This window comes from Pongo pygmaeus, chromosome 11, assembly GCF_028885625.2.
Source record: "Pongo pygmaeus isolate AG05252 chromosome 11, NHGRI_mPonPyg2-v2.0_pri, whole genome shotgun sequence".
In the NCBI taxonomy this organism is placed as follows: domain Eukaryota; kingdom Metazoa; phylum Chordata; class Mammalia; order Primates; family Hominidae; genus Pongo; species Pongo pygmaeus.
In genome coordinates, this window is record NC_072384.2 from 132,132,126 (window position 1) to 132,152,840 (window position 20,715).

The 20,715-nt window shown below is 53.3% G+C and overlaps 1 protein-coding gene across 1 annotated transcript; it reads right to left on the reverse strand.

Moving 5' to 3' along the window:
• Nucleotides 1-6,325: 6,325 nt before the first annotated feature.
• NMUR1 (neuromedin U receptor 1) lies at nt 6,326-13,644 on the reverse strand. The gene is made up of 3 exons (XM_054478734.2): nt 13,558-13,644; nt 11,292-12,186; nt 6,326-8,566 (listed from the first exon to the last, which is right to left on the reverse strand). Exons 1-3 carry the CDS (start codon nt 13,558-13,560, stop codon nt 8,184-8,186), a joined length of 1,281 nt encoding a protein of 426 aa, XP_054334709.1. The 5' UTR covers nt 13,561-13,644; the 3' UTR covers nt 6,326-8,183.
• Between the last annotated feature and the right edge of the window lie 7,071 nt (nt 13,645-20,715).

Consider the following 20,715-nt stretch of genomic DNA (forward strand, 5'->3'; position numbering starts at 1 on the left):
AACACAGCGAGATCTCATTTTTACCAAAAAAAAAATTAGCTGGGTGTGTGCCAGTAGTCCCAGCTACACAGGAGGCTGAGACAGGAGGATCACTTGAGCCCACCAGGAGGAGTTTGAGGCTACAGTGATCCCACCACTGTGCTCCAACCTAGGTGACAAAGTGAGACCCTGTCTCTAAAAAACAAAAATAAAAAGTGTCTTTTAATTGTTGGTTTGTTTTGAATTAGGATTTTAAAATATCTATACATTACATTTAGTTAATATGTCTCTTTTTAAAAAAAAAAATTTTTGAGATGGAGTCTCCCTCTGTCACCAGGCTGTGCAGTGGCTAAATCTTGGCTCACTTCGACCTCCTGGACTCAAGCAGTCCTCCCATCTCAGCCTCCCAAGTAGCTGGGGCACCACCACACCAGGCTAATTTTCTTTATTTTTCATTTTTTGTAGAGAAGAGATTGCCTTCTGTTACCAAGGCTGGTCTCGAACTCCTGGGCCCAAGTGATCCTCCCACCTTAGCCTCCCAAAGTGCTGGGATTACAGGCATGAGCCACCACGCCCGGCCATTAAATCTTTTAAAAATCTATAATAGAGAACCTCCCCTTTAAAAATGCCTTTTGTTTGTTGGAGAAACTGTCAGTTGTCCTATAGAATTGTCTCTAATCTGGACTTGGTTGACAATCTTGTGGTTCTTTACCATATTCCTTCATCAGTGTTTTTGTAAACTAGAGGCTTGGTTAGATTCAGGTTCAGCTGTTTTGCAAGAATTCTTTTTGGTGCTGTGTACTTCTGTAATGTCCCTCTAGGGGGCACTTAACCACTTCAGATCTGGTTGTTCCACATTCAGTGGTGTTAAAATTGATCAGACAATTTGAGTGTTGCCAGCTTGATCCATCCAGGAAAACCATCAACCTTCCACTAGATGGTTTTAGGCAATTTTGTTTTTGTTTTTGTTTTTTTGTTTTTGTTTTTTTGTTTTTTGTTTTTTTGAGACAGAGTTTCCCTCTTGTTGCCCAGGCTGGAGTGCGATGGCACGATCTCAGCCCACTGTAACCTCCGTCTCCCAGGTTCAAGCGATTCTCCTGCTTCAGCCTCCCTAGTAGCTGGGATTACAGGCATCTGCCACCACACCCAGCTAACTTTTTGTATTTTTAGTAGAGATAGGGTTTCACCATGTTGGCCAGGCTGGTCGTGAACTCCTGACCTCAGATGATCCGCCCGCCTTGGCTTCCCAAAGTGCTGGGATTACAGGCATGAGCCACCGCGCCTGGCCAGCAGTGTTGTTTTACAAAGCAAATGATTGGGGATAATCTGTTACTCATTAAATTTTTTTTTTTTTTTGAGACGGAATCTTGCTTTGTTACCCAGGCTGGAGTGCAGTGGCACGATCTCAGCTTACTGCAACCTCTGCCTCCTCGGTTCAAGTGATTCTCTTGTCTCCGCCTCCTGAGTAGTAGGGATTACAGGCGCGTGCCACCACGCCCAGCTAATTTTTGTATTTTTAGTAGAGACAGGGTTTTGCCATGTCGGCCATGCTGGTCTTGAACTACTGACCTCAGGCGATCCGCCTGCCTCAGCCTCCCAAAGTGCTGGGATTATAGGTGTGAGCCACCGTGCCCAGCCTACTCATTACATTGAAGGGGGGTAATATGCAGGAAAATGATGGAATCAAATTGCCAGAATGTTAACAGCAGTTAATTTGGGTGTTGGAAATGGAAGTAATTTTTTTTGGTGGTTTTTTGTACTTTTTTCAAATTTCCTAAAATGCAAATAAAAGAAATCCTGCCTGAACACATCTAAAGGAGGTGAGACGAACAGAGAGAAAGACTGGAGGGAAGGTTCCAAATCCAAGTTCCAGGATGGGTAGCCAGGGAAGTCCACATGTCAGCAGTGATGATAGTGGACCTCAGTTGCTTTGCTTTTGTGTATGCCTGTCCAGTGTTCATTCTGCCTCCTGACATCCCTCATTGCCTTTAGGCTCTCCACCTTCTCCCCTGATTCAGTTTTGGTGGAACTGCTTCCCTGGCCAAAGCTCAGGGGCCAGTCAGACCCTTCTCCCCAGGACTTTATGAGCCTTGGGCGCATCACCTCCTCCTGGAAGCCTTCCCTTGGCTGGGGCAGGTGCCTCTCTTTGATGCCTGAGTTCCAGCTGTCAAAGCACTTATATGCCAGTATGTTTATCTGCCCTCTCCTTCACCCCGCCTCAGCCTTGCAGAGCGCCTGGCACATGGTTGGTGCTCAATAAATGTTGGATGAATGATGCCTATGTTGCTTAGAGGTGAAGAAGGGGCTTGAATATTAGATTAAAAGGTTCCAGAAATTCTTGTGGATGTTCCATAGGATGTGGCTGCAGCTTCCAGGCTCTCCAGTCTAATTCCAGCCCATGGCCTCCTCTTATTGACCAGGGCACACTTACTCACCCAAGTTCCGCCTTCCCTGAGTCCCCACTGTCCCGCACCTATGCGTCAGGCCTTTGATCCTGCCCAGTCCCCAGTTTTCCTGCCCTGCCTTGTGCAGAAACTTGAATGTTAGGTTGGAGTATTGCCTTTAAGGGGCCACAGAAAGAACATTTACTTTAGAGAGTCACCACCATCCTCAGACTACACCTTGTAGATTTAGAAACCTGGACACCATTTGGAACGATGTAGCAGACTGTCAGTGTTTGCCTCTGAGTCTCATTTGTGTGCAGGCAGATTGTATATTCTTTCTTTAGAAATGTCAGTACCTATCAGTCCAGTCTGACTTTGGCCTTAGGTCATTCTGACATGTAAGCATAATTAGCAGCAGAACCAGGAGTCACAGCTGGGCAGCCTGACCAGAGAGTCCTTGCTCACCACCTCCACACTCCACTCTGCTAACTCTCAGTGTGTTAGTAGAAGCACACTGGGGTTCTTTCTTGTGCTGAAGAGGTTTAGACTGTTAGAAAAATGTAAGTATGAGCCAGGCGCAGTGGCTCTTGCCTATAATCCCAGCACTTTGGGAGGCCAAGGCAGGAGGATCATTTGAGCTCAGGAATTCAAGGCCAGCCTGGGCAACATAGTGAGACCCTGTCTCTATAAAATAAGATAAGAAGATAAGATAAAATGAAATGAAATGAAATAAAATAGTGTACATATGTTTCTAGGATCAAATTCTGAAATCTGTCCTCATTTTTCCTGCCAGGAGGAGGAGGGGGATTAGAATAATTACGGAATATTACAGACTGTAGTTTGCAGTTTAAAAGAAATCAATAATATTTGCTAATCTTAGAAACTGTAAAGATAACTGCTAGTAGAACAAACATAACCTGTAACCTTCAAGCCAGTGGATAGATCAGTTAAGGTTCTCGGTTGCAAATGACTCCAGCCAACTTCAGCAGAAAAAGAACTTATTGAAATGCTCTCAGTAGCTCAAATATCAACAGGAAGGCAGGAAAACCTGGCTGAGAAAAAGGGCAGAACCCAAGACAGACTGGGCAGGATACTGCTGTCAGTGCTGCTGCCCCTGGACACGCCTGCCTCTGTTGTTGTGCGTCTTAGTGTCACTTGCTCCAGATACAGGTCCCATGTTGGGTCACCCAGCTGGCTTGGTCCATCATGTACCAGTAGATGTCAGCAGTGGAGAGTGTCCAGAACTCTTTCACCCCTGTAATTGGGAGACTGGGCTTAGTCTTCCATTGAGTCACACAGTGAGAGATTTCCCCCAATAAGAAAGGAGTTCAAATGCTAGGGTGTGCCCCCTCTCCCCAACCAGGCAACTCCTCTCTACAAGGAAATTTGGTATATGTGCTGCTGAAGCGAGCACACAACAAGGAAATTTGGAAGAAGAACCTGATGGATCCATTAGAAGACAAGAATAGGGAAAGGGGGAGACTTGGAGAAGCATACAAAAATGAGATAGGCTCCCAGATGCCAGGAATGATCTGGAAATGCCACCTGGTAATGAAGAGAACAGATGTGCAGTGCTACAGACTTTACCTTTGCTGAGTAGATGCCTAACAGAAGGAAGGGTAGGCATATGCAGCTTTGTTTGTTGATGAGACTAATCTTGGACTTTAAATTTTCAAGGAAATTAAGCCTTTTTCTGAGAAGGGAAGAATTATTCCAGTGTACTCACCCTCAGGAACACTGGCAGAGTAGGGCAGATTAACTGATGGTGGGATCAGAAAAGAAGTGAAGCTCAGAAGAGGCTGATGGATTGGGAGAAAGCAGTCTAGAACCTGGAAGTCTAGATGAGGTTAAAGAATAAATATGGCCAGATGCAGTGGCTCCCGCCTGTAATCCCAGTACTTTAAGAGGCCAAGGGTGGGCGGATTGCTTGAGCCCAGGAGTTTCAAACCAGCCTGGGCAACGTGGCAAGACGGTGTCTCTACAACACAAGAAAAAACAATTAGCCAGGCATGGTGATGTGTACCTGTGGTCCTACTTGAGAGGCTGAGGTGGGAGGATTGCTTGAGGCCAGCAGGTTGACTGCTGCAGTGAGTCATGTTTGTGCCACTGCACTCCTGTCTGGGTGACCAAGCAAGACCCCATCTCAAACCAAAATAAAAGAATAAATGTGTCATAGGAGCAGAGAGAAGGATAGAGGCAGTAGCGGTCAAGAGCTCACACTTTCTGAAATGGGAGAGCACCTGGAGGCACTGGGAGTGAGGATGTGACCAAGGGGCTAGGAGACTGGGGTGGGGTCTCCAGAGCTGCAGGAACCATCAGTAGCTGGCACCCAGGGCAGCAGTGGGGTCACCCATGGACTCTGATGTCACCCAGGAAAGCAGCAGGAGTGGAGAAGAGGGGAAGTAGAAAGGGCCTAAACTCCGCAGGAGGAGGAGGGATTTGGTGACCGCAGTCGGAAGGGGAGGTGACTTGAGCCCCAGATGAGCTAGATACTTTGAGAAGCATGGAGGCCTCCTGACCTGGGAGTAGCACTGGGGACCAAGGAGAATGCAGCCCCAGCGTGACTGGTGCTTTTGCCGGGTCTTGCTTCTGCCCTTTCCGTTGCCATCCCTGTTTCTCAAGGGCTGAGTTCAGAGCTGCTATTCCCGTTTTCCATGAGAACCAGTGACTGACAGGACCTGTTGCTGACGTGCTGCGGAGACATACATGGTGCTCACAAAGGGGCACCCTTCTTTTTTTTTCTCTCTTTTTTTTTTTTTTTTTTTTTTTGAGACAGGGCCTCACTCCAATTTGCCCAGGCTGGAGTACAGTAGCACAATTTTGGCTTACTGCAGCCTCGACCTCCTGGGCTCAGGTGATTTTCCCACCTCAGCCTCCCAAGTAGCTGGGACCACAGGCGTGTGCCACCACACCTGGCTACTTTTTGTGTGTGTGTATTGTAGAGACGGGGGTTTCACCATGGTGCCTAGACTGGTCTTGATCTGCTGAGCTCCGGTGATCCACCTGCCTCGGCTTCCCAAAGAGCTGGGATTACAGGCATGAGCCACCACGCCTGGCCCAGAGGGGCACCCTTCTAACAACCCCACTGCCCGCCCACTTGCTGCCTGCACATGGAGGCCCTTCATAGTGCTGTCCAGGGTGCCTTGAGCATGAGGTGCCTCTGACCGTGGTTGAAGCAGGCCTCTGGGAGTCCAGAGCTGGTCTTGAGAAACAACTTCAGGGTCCAGCCTGCAGTTTGGGATCTGGCATCTCCCCCTCCCACCCCAAGGCTACTTCCCTGGGAGCTCAGAGGCAGCACTCAGGTGCTCACGGCTCTGCACAGCTTTTCACAGGCTCCTTTCTCTGCAGAATCTCCCTGTCCCTACAGTCACTCCCCTCCCCTATCCCCCACCCTCCCCCAAGGCCCACTTCTTAGGAGCTGTCCCCACTCAGGGCTTGACTGTGTGCATTCAGTCAGGGCAGGCTCAGGGCTCCCCACTGAGGAAACCACCTCCGTCAGCCAGCCTCGCCTCAGCTGCCTCATCCACTCTCTGGCCTCCACAAGGTCCCCACTTCTCCCATTTTCTCCCATTGTCCTCAGTGTCCCCACTTCCCACCCCCAGCCTCTGTTGCTCTCTGCCCGGGAGCCCCTGTGCTTCTCCCAGAACTTGTCCACTGGGCAGGACTGACAGGCAGGACAGCTCTTCCTCCCCCGAGCCAGGGATTTAGTAGGCAGGGGGCATCCAGGCCTTCCTGGCCAGCATCTGGGAATTCACCCAGATGGTTTATGCGAGTCCTACTCCCCCGGGGCTGGCCAAGGCCCATCAGAGTGGATCCCATGAGTCAAATGAGTGCAAGCGTGAGCTTGGATAGAACATCCACTGGACAAAAGGCCAGATACAAAATTGTGTATGTGTATTGTGTATATAAAATAAAACTACCATATGACAAATCATTAGGAGGAAACATGCCACTGTTACTGCTTCAGAGTAAAGTTATGGGTGGTTTTAATTTTTTCTTTCCTTTAGATTTAATCCTCTTTTTATAAAAATTGTGGTAAAATACACATAACTAAAATGTACCATCTTAACTATTTCAGGGTATAGTTCAGTATTGTTACGTATATTCACATTGTTGCACAATTGATCTCCAGAACTTTTTCATTTTGCAAAACTGAAACTCTGCACCCATTAAAGAACTCCTCACTTCCCCTTCCCCTATTCCCTGGCAAGAGAGGTTTTACATTTTTAAAATTGTTTTCATTTTTGCTTATTTGCACTTTCCAAATTTTCTATCATGAGCATTTATTATTTTTATAATTGAATTTTTAAAACTAAACATCTGCAACCCTGTACCACGTCCTCCACTTTCTCGGCAGGGAGCATGAGCTATGGGCATGAGCTAGGAAGCTGCAGGGAGAACCCAGACAGACCGACTGCAGGTCATCCTCCAGCTCCCAGCCATGGAAGCCAGGGCTTCCTCTCAGGAGGACAAGACTCAGGGACTGCAGCAGGACAAGTTTCCTCCATGAACTGAGTCCTGGCTGAGCAATGACTTGGCCTGCAGGGATTCAGAATGGGTCTCAGTTTCAAGGACTACTTGTCCCTGTCCCTCTTCTCACTGCATTGAGTTCGGCAGAACCCTCCACAGGGTCACTCCTTGCCCTTGGTTGGCCATGTCTCTTGCCCTCAGAGACCCTCTGGCCAGCCAAGTCCAGTGCTCTGCTCACTGGACTCGCGAGCCAGCCTGCACGTATGTGAGGCCGGAGGTGGGCTGTGGTGGTAGGGTCTGCTTCCGTGCTGGCTTTGCCCCACTTGTGCTGGGAGAGGCTGGGGAGGGCATGTGGAGGCCAGGGAGGAAGTGGGGCTTGGGGTTGATAAAGATGCAGATAATAACTTCCGCCCTTTCAATCTGAGGGTATTGTTGGTTTCATTATAAGCCGTGGCTTACACACACGAAGAAAGAAAACCACAGCTAAAGTGCCAAAGCATGACAGTGTGGAAAGCCAGCGCCTCTTTCATTTTTCAGGCAAGGATCCAAGGCCTAGAAAGGTGGATTGATTGGCCAGGTGCGGTGGCTCACGCCTGTAATCCGAGGACTTTGGGAGGCCAAGGTGGGCCGATCACCTGAGGTCAAGAGTTTGAGATCAGCCTGGCCAACATGGTGAAACCCTGTCTCTACTAAAAATTAAAAAAAAATTAGCTGGGCGTGCTGGGGCTCGCCTGTAGTCCCAGCTGCTCGGGAGGCTGAGGCAGGAGAATCGCTTGAACCCAGGAGGCGGAGGTTGCAGTGAGCCAAAATCGTGCCACTGCACTCTAGCCTAGGTGACAGAGTGAGACTCCGTCTCAAAAAAAAAGAAAGGTAGACTGATCTGCTTGATGGCGCATGACAAGGTGGCGACAGCAGGGCTGAGACGGGAACCAGGTCCCCTGGATCCCTGGGCCCCTGCCAGAACCTGAACAGGAACTGGGAAGGACAGCGAGGACCCAGTGGGACCATTTCAGAAACTGGCAGTGGTGGCAGGGAGTCCCCAGAGGGAGGACTGCTGAGCCCCAGCTAACTGATATTTCTGCAGGGGAAGGACTTGAACTGGGGGAGTGGAAGTGGAGGGATAAGAAGCACACGGTGTGGCGTCTGGTCAGTGTGAGTCCTCAGCACTCAGGGATCCTTCCTCCTGCTGTTTCCGTCTGAGGGAAACTGAGGTGCTGGTCAGAATTTCTAGGCTGAACTAGGGACAGTACGTGAAGGCATCCCTGCAGAGGAAGGCAGATGTGTCTCCCCAGCTCCAGGTGACCCTCTGGCCCCTCCGCCCCTCCAGGTGGAGCCACTTTGAGGCTCCACTCAGGATGGATCGGTCTCTTGCTGCGCCTCTGGGCCATCGTTCCCAGCCAGGGGGTGGACCCTGCTGCCCAGGGAGCCCACGTCACACAGGGTGCTGCCTGTGGTCACCCTGCTGAGGCTGTGGGAGCTGTGGCGGGGTCTGAGGCGGTGGCAGCGGGCCCCGAGGCACAGGGCCTCCTGGAAGGTCTCTCGGAAGCGGCTGGACATGAGGCTGTAGAGCACGGGGTTGGCCGCCGAGCCCAGGTAGAAGAAGATGCCGGAGATGATGTGCACGTGCTGGAAGGCCAGGTGCAGGCCCTCTGTCCACTGTGACACGACGCTCCACATGACACGGTCGGCGTGGAACGGGGCCCAGCAGATGCCAAACACCACGACCAGGACAACTGCAGGGACAGAGAAGGGAGGCCGAGTGCCCGCCGGAGCCCCCTCAGCTGCCTTCCTGGGCTTCAGTTTGGGTCACCCATTTTCACATCCTCTACTATCCCACAGGCCACCCTCACCGATCACCCAGGTGGAAGTTTCTGGAAATTTGCCTGTTCTGGCCATGCCTCTCTCAGAGAGGCTGCCCTCACCATGGTCACTGACTGTGGGCAATGGGGCATATCCCTGCCTCTGACCACAGCAAATTGGACCAGGTGTGGACACCTGAGCCCAGCCAGCCCAATCAGATTCTCTCACCCTGGAATATGAAATTGGGTGACGCTTAGCTGTGGCTGCTGAGCTACTGTAGTGATACAAGCTGTGGGGCTAGGGCTACTCTGGATGCCCACTTGGGGGCCATGCTTGCTGATGCATAAGTACAGAAAAGAAGAATGGGGCATGTGCTCAGAGAGCGGCAGACCGAAGGTCATGGGGCCAGGGAGAGTGAGATACACACACATGCATGCACACACACACACACACTGCCTGCACACACACAGACACACACATGCACACACACACACACTGCCTGCCTTGGCCCCGGCCTTTTCAGCTCCAGCCCCCAGCTCCCCAAGGCCCATCTGAATGTCTTACCCTGCACTAACCTGCCCCGCATCTTACTTGCCAGGCCCTTGCCCACCCCCTCCCTAACAAAAAGTAGGAGAGTTTGGCCAAACCTTCACTCTTTCTCCCCAAATCCCTCCTGCCTTGTTCTTACCCAACTATGCCCTTCCCTGGGTCTCTGCCACAGGGCCAGCCGTGATTTTTGTTTCTTGTTTCTTGGGTTTGCTGCTGCAACTCACTAGCTTTCCTAGGGTATGATGGGCAGTGTCTTCCCCATCATACCCTAGCATGGTTTTCCTCATAATCCCAGATTTCAAAAAGGATATTGCTCACAACCTCCCTGGCACCTGGCCTGGTGCACAGAGGGCCATCGGAAAGTGAACAAGGGAGGGAGGGAGGGAAGAGAGAAGGCCAGCAAGCAGGAAGCCCACCTTCCAGGGGTGAGCCACCCCAGCTGACCACCTACTGCAGACTCTGCCCACCCATGTTTTCAGGGAGGGGACAGGGTAGTAGGCGGGAGGCAGGGCGGCAGTGGGCAGCTGGTCCCAAGCACAGGCTTCACAGTGCAGAGCTGGGAGGCATGCACACAGCTCTGGGGTCAGCCCCGTCTCAGGAGCTGCACAAGAGATTGGGCTCTGGGACGATGCCTGAGGGGCGAGAGGAGCGAGTCACTCGGGATGGAGCAGCCCCCTGTTAGCTGGCTCTGTCCAAAGTCTCAGTGGCCTTCTGCTGACCTGGCTCACCCCACTGGCCTGATTCAGGCTCTGCTGAGGTGGGGCTGAGCTGGGATGCAGGTAGGTGGATGGGGCGGATCTTTGATCGGCTTAGTATGTTTGTCTTGCTTCCCCAGGGCCACAGCTTTTGAAAAAGAGCCAGGTCCAGGCCACAGAGATCCGGAGCCTCATCCCAGTACCTTGGCCTGCCCTAATCTGCACGTCTGCGGCCTGATCCCCTGTGCCTTGAGCCTGGCCTTCACAGACACGCCTCGGGATGGGGCTGTTTAGACAAATGGTCACTCCTGTGGTTCCCAGGGAACCGCAGACATGGCATGGGGGAAATTCAGCACCTGGCCTCTCCAACACCCTCTTCCCCTTCTCTGGGGGACTTTGCTCCCCTAGATCCCACTGTGTAGTTCCACTGGGGGGCTGTGCACCTCGGCATCCTGCCACTCTGGCTCAGGAGGTGGGGCATGACCTAGGCCCCGCCCATCAGCATCCTTCTTGGGATTTTTCATTCATCTCTAAGGAAAGACAGCAGTTCCTCAGGAAAGAAGACGGCGTGCCGGTGGCCATGCCTCGCAGGCTGCTGCCGAGAAGAACAAGGCCAAGACGTGTTAATAACCAAAAAGAGCCAGGTGCAGTGGCTTATGCCTGTAATCCCAGCACTTTGGGAGGCTGAGGTGGGAGGATCACTTGAGACCAGGAGTTCAAGATCCGCTCTGGCAACATAGTGAGACCCCGTCTCTACAAAAATGAAAAAATTAGCTGGGCATGGTGGCATGTGCCTGTAGCCCCAGCTACTTAGGAGGCTGAGTGAGGTAGGAGGATCGCTTGAGCCTGGGAGGTTGAGGCTGCAGTGAGCCGTGGTCACTCCACCGTACTCCAGCCTGAGTGACAGAGCAAGACCCTGTCTCAAAAAAAAAAAAAAAAAAAAAAAGAGGAGAGGAGAGACCTGAGACCTGGAGGGTCCAGATCCCATTTTCTGTCATCCTGGAGCCCAACCACATGCCTTGCCCTTTCTGTGTTTTGGTTCCAGAGCCAGGGCCCCAAGCTTAGCAGGGTCCTGGGCTTGGTTTGATGCTCTGTTGTTGCTGTCTTGACATTCTTATTCATTTTTGAAAAAGGGACCCTGAATTTTCATGTTGCACTGGACTCCACAAATTACACAATCTTACCATTAGCCATTAACAGGTATTTTTGGTGTAAGATTCTAGTAGGGTAATCTAAAAGAGTACACAGGAGTGCAACTCAGACACACACACACACACACACACACACACACGAGACTAGAGGAGTTCCTTGTCCCCCATAAACCCAGATACTCAGCCCCTTCTCCCAGGCCGCAGGAGCCCCAACCTCATACCCAGTGCCTGGCTCAGCCCCTCTTCCCAGCCATGACACTTACACAGCATCTTGGTCACTTGTCTCCGGCCCTGATCACGCTGCTGGAGCCTGCAGGTGTATCTGGACCTGGCTGCTGCCGAGCCCCTGCCCTTGGCCTCCTGCATGAGCAGCAGCCTCTCCCGCCGCAGTCGCAACCCAATGAGCAGGTAGAGCACGCTCATGATGGCCATGGGCAGGCAGAAGAAGAGCAGCGCGGTGGTCTGCACTACCATGTTGTAGAGGGCCCGTGGGCGGACCAGCATGCAAACAGCAGAGTCCGGCACTGGGCCCCGGCAGGGCACGTGCAGCTGCCGGATGCCGTGCAGGCTGGTGTTGGGCAGGGAGCAGAGCAAGGCAAGACCCCAGACAGCCCCAAGCACTCGGCGCACGTGGGCCCGCGTCACCATGGACCTGGCCTGGAGCGGGTGCACCACGGCCACATAGCGTTCCACGCTCAGGGCGGTGACGTTGAGCACTGAGGCCAGGCAGACCATCTCGAACAGCAGCGTGCGGAAATAGCAGCCACCAACACCCAGCAGGAACGGGTAGTTGTGCCACAACTCATAGAGCTCCAGGGGCAGGCCCACCAGCAGCACCAGCAGGTCCGACACGGCCAGGCTGAAGAGGTAGTAGTTGGTGGGCGTGCGCATGGCCTTGTGGCGCAGGATGACCAGACAGGTCAGCCCATTGCCCACGGCGCCCACCACGAAGATCAGCAGGTACGTGGCACAGATGGGCATGAACAGCTCTGTCTGCTGGGGCCCCAGGTACTTGAGTCTCAGCGCCTCGTCAGTCAGGTTCAAGTCCTCAGGGTCAAAGTGCCCCCTGGCCGCACTGCCATTGCAAGCCATGGGGCTCCTTGCACCCCCTGGGTACAGGTCTCCAGGGAGGACAGAGCAATTGAGGCAAAGAGGAGTCTGTGGAACAGAGGGGAGAGATGCCCAGAAAGGTCATTCAGGGAATGCTGGCTCTGTCCTCACTCATCAAGCCAAAGGTGACATTAGCGCTAAGATGACCATTATTTTAGGCACCACTGAGAAAGAAAAAACTCTTCCATCCACAAGTCAGAGATGTAAAAATAAGCTTGGTGCGGTGGCTCACACCTGTAATCCCAACAACTTTGGGAGGTCGAGGCAGGCGGATCACTTGAGATCAGGAGTTCAAGACCAGCCTGGCCAATGTGGTGAAACCCCGTCTCTACTAACAATACAAAAAGTAGCCGGGCGTGGTAGCACACGCCTGTAATTCCAGCTACTTGGGAGGCTGAGGCGGGAGAATTGTTTGAACCCAGGAGACAGAGGTTGCAGTGAGCCGAGATTGTGCCGCTGAACTCCAGCCTGGGCAACAGAGAAGGACCCTGTCTCAAAAAAACAAAAAACAAACAAACAAAAAAAAGTAAAAATCTACATTTAAAAAAAAAAAACACGTGGGGTTTTGATTTTAAATTTCATGATCTATTGGAACCTTTGAGTAAATGACAGATCTTGGGTGTCTCCTCTTTCAAGCAATGATGCTAGATGAGGCACTCGTTTGGGCATCTGTAAAATGGGCACAATGCCTGGTATTGCAGGGTCTTCAAGAGCAAGCGCTCAGGAAGCAACTGCCTGGATTCGAATCCAGCCTCCCCAGTTCCAGGCTGTGTGACCTTTAGCGAGGTAACCTCTCTGAGGCTGTTTCCCTATTAGGAGGATCCAGGGAGTTTAATCCATTAAAGGCATTAACACAGGGCCTGCCTGGCATACGGAAGGGCACGAGGATCACCCCCTTGCTCTGGGGACCCAGTCACTATGAGAGTCAAGTGAGGGAGTGTCAAGGCTAAACACTACAAATGCTTGATCCACAAGGTGATTCTTTTTTCTGTTTTCTGTCACCTGAACTGTTCAAAGTCTCCATATTTCACGCCCTTGGCACTGCCAGTTCTGGGGTTCCCTCTCCTCTATTGAGCCCCACACCCTTCCGCCCGCCCGCCCTCACCCCCGCTGCACAGTAGCGCGGGAGCCTCGGGGACCAGTTGGAAACACGCAGGCGCCAGCCCGGGTTCAAGGGAGGCGCCCTGGTCCTCGAGGGAGGCGCCCTGCTCCTCGAGGAAAGGTCGCAAGCCCGCAGCCCCCCGGCGCCCCTGGCCGGAAGACACAAATGACCCGAGAAGTTGCGAGGCTCCCCGGTGGCGGGGACGCGGGGCGCCCCGACGGAGCCCTCGGACCGTTCCCGCCCTAGGACGACCCTGCCGGCACCAAGCCCCGGCCCAGCCGCCGCGCCCTAGTCCACGCCGGCGCCTGCGCACCTACCATGAGTCCTGCGGCCCGCGAGACCCCGGCTTCCACCCTCCGAGAGACGGACACAGACGCGGCGCGGGAGCCAGTGGACTGACTGACAGCAGCCCCAGCCCGCGCCCCGACGCCCCGCCTGTCCGGCCGGGAACGCCGCCAGGGGGCAGTGCAGTCCCCGCAGCCCGGGCAGCGCCCGCTCCCGCACCGGCGAAGGACGCGGCTGTCGGAGGCGACGCCTCCACAAGCAGCGTTATCTCACGGAACCTCGCAACAACACGTTTTACAGATGAGAAAACTGAGCCTCAGAGAGCCGCAGAGGAGGAGCCCGAGAGACCTGGGGCTCACATGTGATTCCAGCCCTCCAGCGTGCTGAGTTTAGCCTAACGCCGTGTCACGTTGTCCCTGCGGCCTCCAGCTCCTCCTGCCGCCCATTCAGACCCACCTCCAAGGCCAGGGACGGCCCACCAGCCCCTTGAAGTCCACGTGCCCCGGTGGGGTCCATCCTCCCAGGCTCCAGGCCTCTTCTTCCGTCCCAAGGCCCATGATTGCAGCCTCCGCAGCCCCTCTCACCCGCTGCTCCCTTCGGGGCCTCCGGTCCTGAGTCCAGGCGCTCGGCCCTGCAAGACTGGGCAGGAGCCCCCTATTCTCCCTCCAGTCCATCCTCCCACAGCCACCAACGACCATCACCCCCTCGAAACTCTTCCTTGGGGCCCCCCCACTGCCTTCTGAAAAAGAGCACACCAAAGTCTAGCCTGGTGTGGACCCCCCCACTCCTCACCTGCCTCCCTGGGCCACCCTCTCCTCACCATTGTCCTCAGCCCCAAATACTGTCCCCCTCATCCGTTCAAATGTTCTTCTGCCCCCATCACTGTACCAAGCGTGGGGGTATAGACAAGGATGGAGGGAATTTAGGGAAGGGTTAAGAACGCCCAGCCACAGTCTCCTGCTCCCCCACACTGCCCACATGCAAATCCCAGTGCCTCACCTGCCCCCACTCCCTAGTCCTGCAATCAGCTCCTTAGCTGGAAGCTATTTCATCAGAAACTTCTAGGGACCCTAGAAATGACGGATCATGCAGAGTAAAATGCTGGTTCCGGGGCCTTTGCCCAGAGTTTGGTCTCCTTAGCCTGGGCAAGGCCCAGAAATCCTCATGTTTGACAAACGCCCTCTGGAGAGCCCCATGCCCCAGAATCACACTGAGGAGCACCAGGAGAGGTCACAAAGCCACAGGACCCCGAGAGGCCGCCGTGAGCTCAGAAGCTCTGTGCCTCAGTTCCCCTTCCTGTAGAATGGGCTAACCACCATCGCCACTATTGTGAGGGTGACATGAGACACTGAGCGTCAAGATTCAGCACAGGGGCTGGCACATGGCCAGCACTCAAGAAATGTGGGGTGGGATTGTCATCATTTAGTGGCAACTGGAGGCTCCTCCTTTCCGCAGCTTTCCTGCACCCTCCTCCTCCCCACTGCCCCCCAATTCCATAAGTCACTGTCTGGGCTTGGGGATGGGAGTTAGGCCCTCAAGGAGTCTGCACCAGGCCGGCCTTCCCAGGAACTCCACATGTAAACAGAGTCCCAGGCAGGGGACGGTTGTGGGAAGTGCAGGGGCACGTGGTCCCCAGGGCCTTGGGAGGAAGGATTCAGTGGTGCCCTGGGAATTAACTACTCAGCCCCTGATGAGCTAGTCCAGGAGAAATCCTCAGTAACAGGGCTGCCAGCACAACAGACAGGCAAGGAGGGATGACATCACTCAGCAACAGAGCCCACCGTGGCATCACAGGCTGCTCTTAGCAAGTGATGAACATTTGGACCCCAGCCCTTCACTGGAACACACACACACACACGCGCGCGCACGCGCGCATGTACACACACACACACATGCATGTACACACATACACACACATGCATGCACACATCACTCTGCACATACCACACCACACACACGCACACACACATACCACTCTGCACAGACTCTGAGCAGTCCGAAAGTCCCTGTGGACCCTTTGGTTCACACAGCCCTGGAGGGGATGGGGAAGGACCCACCCAGCCTTGCAGAGGCAGAATGACTCTTGCCAGTCAGGAATTCCTACAGCGGGCTGCATCATTCACACAGCATTAGCAGCCATCAAAGGCTAAAGAGCAGCCCCCAAAAAGGAGAGCCTCAGTGGCCACAATGGCTGTGGCCCTCACTTCTGCACTGTGCAGAGGGCCCTAGGGGCCCTGGCCTCTGGGCCTGAGCTCAAGGCCTCCACGGTAGTGTCCCATCAGAAACATATGACATCCTCCTTCTCCTACTCCGTCCCGAGGTGGCATCCCCCGGTTTTCTGGGTGTACACATCCATCTCCTAAGCTTGGCTGGTGGGCGTCTGCCCAGACGAGGGGGCCAAGGACCTAACTCTGCACAACAGCAAATGCATTCAGGGAGGGCCACTGGGACCTCCAGGAGCTGCTGAGATACCACCCAGGTCCCAGGCGTGTGCAGGACTCATGGGGCCAGAGGCATGTGAGTAGCTCCGTATCCCCTCCTCATCCTGCTGATTCCCTGAGAGCCAAGAGGGGCTGCTTAAACCCAGGCCAGGCTAAAACTAGAACCTTCTCAGCCTTGGGCTGACCAGCAGCTCCTGGCAAGCCCATGGTTCCCCTAGAAACACCTCAACCCCACCCCACTTTACTGCCTGCAGAGGGGAGGCAGGGAGGATGAGATGAGCTTGGGGACACTGTAGCTCTGGACGGGAGGGAGGCACTGTTCTGCAGCCTGGGCAGTGGGGACCACCCACGACCCCCTGTCACTGGGCTTCATCGGGCAAACATGGAGAACCAGAACAGTAAATATCCGAAGCAAGGGAGAGTCGCTGTACCCATCTGGGCACCTTCCAAGGTCAGAGAGCTCCCCACTCAGCACTGTTTTGCTCTGCGGGGTCCCGGCCTGGCCATGGCCAGGAGAGAGAGGAGGAAGGTCTGGGCCTCTCAGGTGATGGGGTTCCCAACTTGGGAGCTGGGATTGCACCTCAGGGAGCCACGTGGCTTGTGTGTGATCATCCACCCATGCTCCCTGAGCCGCCAGCCCTGGTCTGCTCACAGAAGCTGGTAGGAGAGATGGTCAAGCCAGACAGGGAACATGGTGAGTACAGGCTTTGGAGGCTGCGAGGCCAGAGTGAGAATCCGCATTCTGCCAGCGTGGCCTCAGATAAGCCACTTTGCACTTCAGGCCTCAGCTTCCTTGCCTGTAAAACACAAACACAACCCCTGTCCTTCAGGGATGCCATGAGGATTTAGAGGGATAATGTGAGTTTAAGCACTCAGTGCAGGGTTGAAGAGCCTGGAATTCTCTGGACGATACCAGAAAGCTGCTGGGAGGCAGGGCTAGGGTGGGAGCTGTCCTTAGCAGGGTTTGGAAGGGCAAGGTCCCCAGCACCCCTGGCAGGAGAGCTGAGTCCCAGTGCAAAGGAGCACACAGGCTTGCAGGGAGCCCAGCCACAGTGCAGGCAGCCGGGGCCCTGCAGCCGGGTGGGGACCAGCAGCGGAGGAGACCTCCAGGGAGCATTGCCCCTGCCTCTCCTGCTCCTAGAGGGGGCCACTGGGGACTGTCTAGCCCCTTGCCCCCTGAGGACTATGAGGCCTGTTCCTGAGCTCTCCCAGAGACAGCCAGCCCACAGGCTTCAGGCAGGGTGCTGGGCACAGGGAGCCGGTCACCTCCTCCCAGGGGCTCAGCCTGTGTACCAGGCCCCAACTTCCGCTTGTGGCCAAAGGGAGGACATGTTCAAGTCACACAGTGAGAAGGCCAGAGAAACCCTGGGTCTCTCATGTCTAGGGCCTGTGTGTCCCTCATGCCACCCTGGAATGGGGCCAGATCTTACTGTGTGCCCGTAGGGTACTCCTGGCACCTACTCCTCCAAGCAATAAAGGCCACCCTCAAGTCCACCAGCCTCCCCAGCTAACACACCACACTTGGGTGTGTTACAGAAGCTCCTCTTGGGGTCTTCCCATTTATAAATGCTCATAGTCATGATCAGAGGGAGGTTTCAGAACAAAAGTTTCTCCCCCTGCAACAGGTGACCGGCATCAGGACTCAGGAACTTGTTAGTCTGCAGCAGTTTGCTGTGTTTGATTTAGTAGTTTTGTTTTCTTTTCCATTTTAACTTTTTTTTTTTTCTGAGACAGAATTTCACTCTTGTTGCCGAGGCTGGAGTACAATGGTGTGTGTAATCTCAGCTCACTGCAACCTCCACCTCCCCGGTTCAAGCAATTCTCCTGCCTCAACCTCCCAAGTAGCTGAGATTACAGGTGCCCGCCACCACACTCGGCTAATTTTGTATTTTTAGTAGAGACGTGGTTTCACTATGTTGGTCAGGCTGGTTTTGAACTCCTGACCTCAGGCGATGCATCCACCTTGGCCTCCCAAAGTGCTGGGATTACAGGTGTGAGCCACTACGCCCAGCCCTGACCTTTTTAACCTTTTATATTAGCATTATTTCAGACCTACAGGAAAGTCGAAAGAATAATACAAAGGATTCCTATATTTTGGGGGGACTATGAGAGTCAGTTGCAGACATAATGCCCCTTTACCACTAAATGCTTCTGTTCTGGTTGAGTTTCGAAGTGTTCTATGAATACCATTAGTTCCACCTGTCCAATAGGCAGTAGCCTACCAGGGAGTAGGTGTTAAGGAGGCAGTCCACCTGGCAGGAGTAATATTTTATCACCGACATTGTTTAGAATCACTGGCACGTCGTGCCACTTTTTAAAAAGTAGGCCACTTTTAGTCAGTTCAATGACTGTTTTCCAAACCTTCTCCATTACTGCCTGTTCCCAAGGCAGGCTGCTGCCACAGCCAATAGATACTAAAGCAGTAAATATTCAGAGTGCGAGGAAGGTCAGCATTACAAAGGGAATAACATTAAATTGGAGGAAATATATCAAAGAACCGGAAAGTGGTGATGAAATGACAGTGGTGCATGCATACGGAATGCGTCTTTCTAGGGTTGGGGTGTTCTTAGGAACAAAGACTGAATCAGGAGGTAAGTAAACAGTGCTGGGTGTATCAACAGCAACTGTTGGACACAGGGAAAGGGGACCAAAGGCAGGTGCACTGAGGGTGTGTGATGGAGGAGCGGGCACCAACATGGGCACAGTTGGCCTAAAGCTAAGAGAAGGCCAGGTATGTGAAGACTGAAAGACAGGGTGCCAGAAGATCCTCCTGTTGAATTGTTTTTTTGTTTGTTTGTTTGTTTTTGTTTGTTTGTTTGAGACAGGGCTCACTCTGTCACCCAGGCTGGTGCAGTGGTGCGATCTCGGCTCACTGCAGCCTCAACCTGCCTGGCTCAATCGATCCTCCCACCTCAGCCCCTCAAGTAGCTGGAACTACAGGCATGCGCCACCATGCCTGGCTAATTTTTGTATTTCTTGTAGAGATGGGGTTTCACTATGTTGTCTAGGCTGGTCTCGAACTCCTGGCCTTAAGTGATCCACCCACCTCGGCCTCCCAAAGTGTTGGGATTACAGGTGTGAGCTACTACAACAGGTAAGGATCTTGGTTTTCAAAAATCAAAACTGACTCTGGCTGATTTAGGTCGGATTTCCTGAAGAACATTCGGCAGCTCACAGAATCAACAAGAAGGCTGGAGGGGCAGGGAGATGGTGGGGCTGCAGCTAGAAGGGTTGGCAGTGTGGCCCTGCATCCCGTGGACACTGGCCCCAGGCTGGCACCATGTCCCCGCCTTTTGAAGCACTTGCCCTGGACCCCCTGCCCCAGGGTGAGAGACAGGATGCCACAAAGTCAGGTCCTGCTGCTGCACTCTTGCTGCATGGGTGGGGTGAGCATGGGTCTTGCAGCCTTCTGGAGGGGAGGAGGGGCAGATTCCCCACCCAGTGGGTCATCCACAGCCCCTGGCAGACAGCCCAGGTGCCAAGCAGCCAGAACAAACCACAGATGACCCTGCCACTCAGGGATTCAAGCCCTTGTCAAAGGCGCCCAGCCTCAGAGAGAGTGGCAGACGGCTAGTGTGAGCACAATGGAGTCACAAGGCATTGTGAGACCCAGAGTTGGGAGACAGCTTGTCCCAGCAGGCTTATAAGGTTGGCAAGACCATTTTGCAAAAAGATGCCCAGGAGAACTTTAGCATCTGTTTATGACCTTTTTTTTTTTTTTTAAGACAGGGTCTTGCTTGTCACCCAGGTGCTGGAGTGCAGTGGTGCAGTCACGGCTCACTGCAGCTCTGACTTCCCGAGCTCAGCTGATCCTCCCACCTCAGCCTCCTGGGTAGCTGAGTCTACAGGCACACACCACCGTGCCCACTAATTTTTCTATTTTTTTCGTAGAGATGAGGTTTCACCATGTTGCCCAGACTGGTCTCGAACTCCTGTGCTCGAGGGATCTACCCACCTCAGCCTCCCAAAATGCTGGGATTACATGCGGGAGCCATCATGCTTGGCCTGTGTATGATTCTTGTATGCATAAATTATCACTACGATGGCTGCCAAATGGTGATTCTAAACCCCATCATCCCTTCATTTCCGAGCTGACTTTGACTAGAAGGAGAAACTTCCTCTTATCACTTCTACTTATATCCATGTGGACCCATGATTTCTTATTCTATTCAAAGGATACTAATTCATTATCATTATTTGTGTTGATGTTCAAATTTGTCCCAGATTTGACCAGTGGGAGCCCCTTCAAGTTGGATCCTATATCCTTTTCATGTGTCATTATGAATATTTTGTATTTTCTGGCACAATACAATGTTCTAGGCTCATCTCCTATTTCTCTGGGCTATCCTGGAATAAGCCATTTTCCAAGGAGCTCTGGCTCCTTTAGTGGAGAATGATGGAAACCAAGATCAGCCGGGCACGGTGACTCACACCTGTAATCCCAGCACTTTGGGAGGCCGAGGCGGGCAGATTGCTTGAGCCCAGGAGTTCAAGACCAGCATGGGCAACATGGCGAAACCCTATCTCTACCAAAAATATGAAAACTAGCCAGGTGTGGTGGTGCATGCCTGTAGCCCAAGCTACCTAGGAGTCTAAGATGGAAGGATCACCCAAGCCCAGGAGGTCAAGGCCGTAGTGAGCTATGATTGTACCACTGCACACAAGTGTGGGGGACAGAGCAAGACCCTGTCTCAAAAAATAAATACATAAATAAATAAATAAAGGCCAGCAGTGGTGGCTCACACCTGT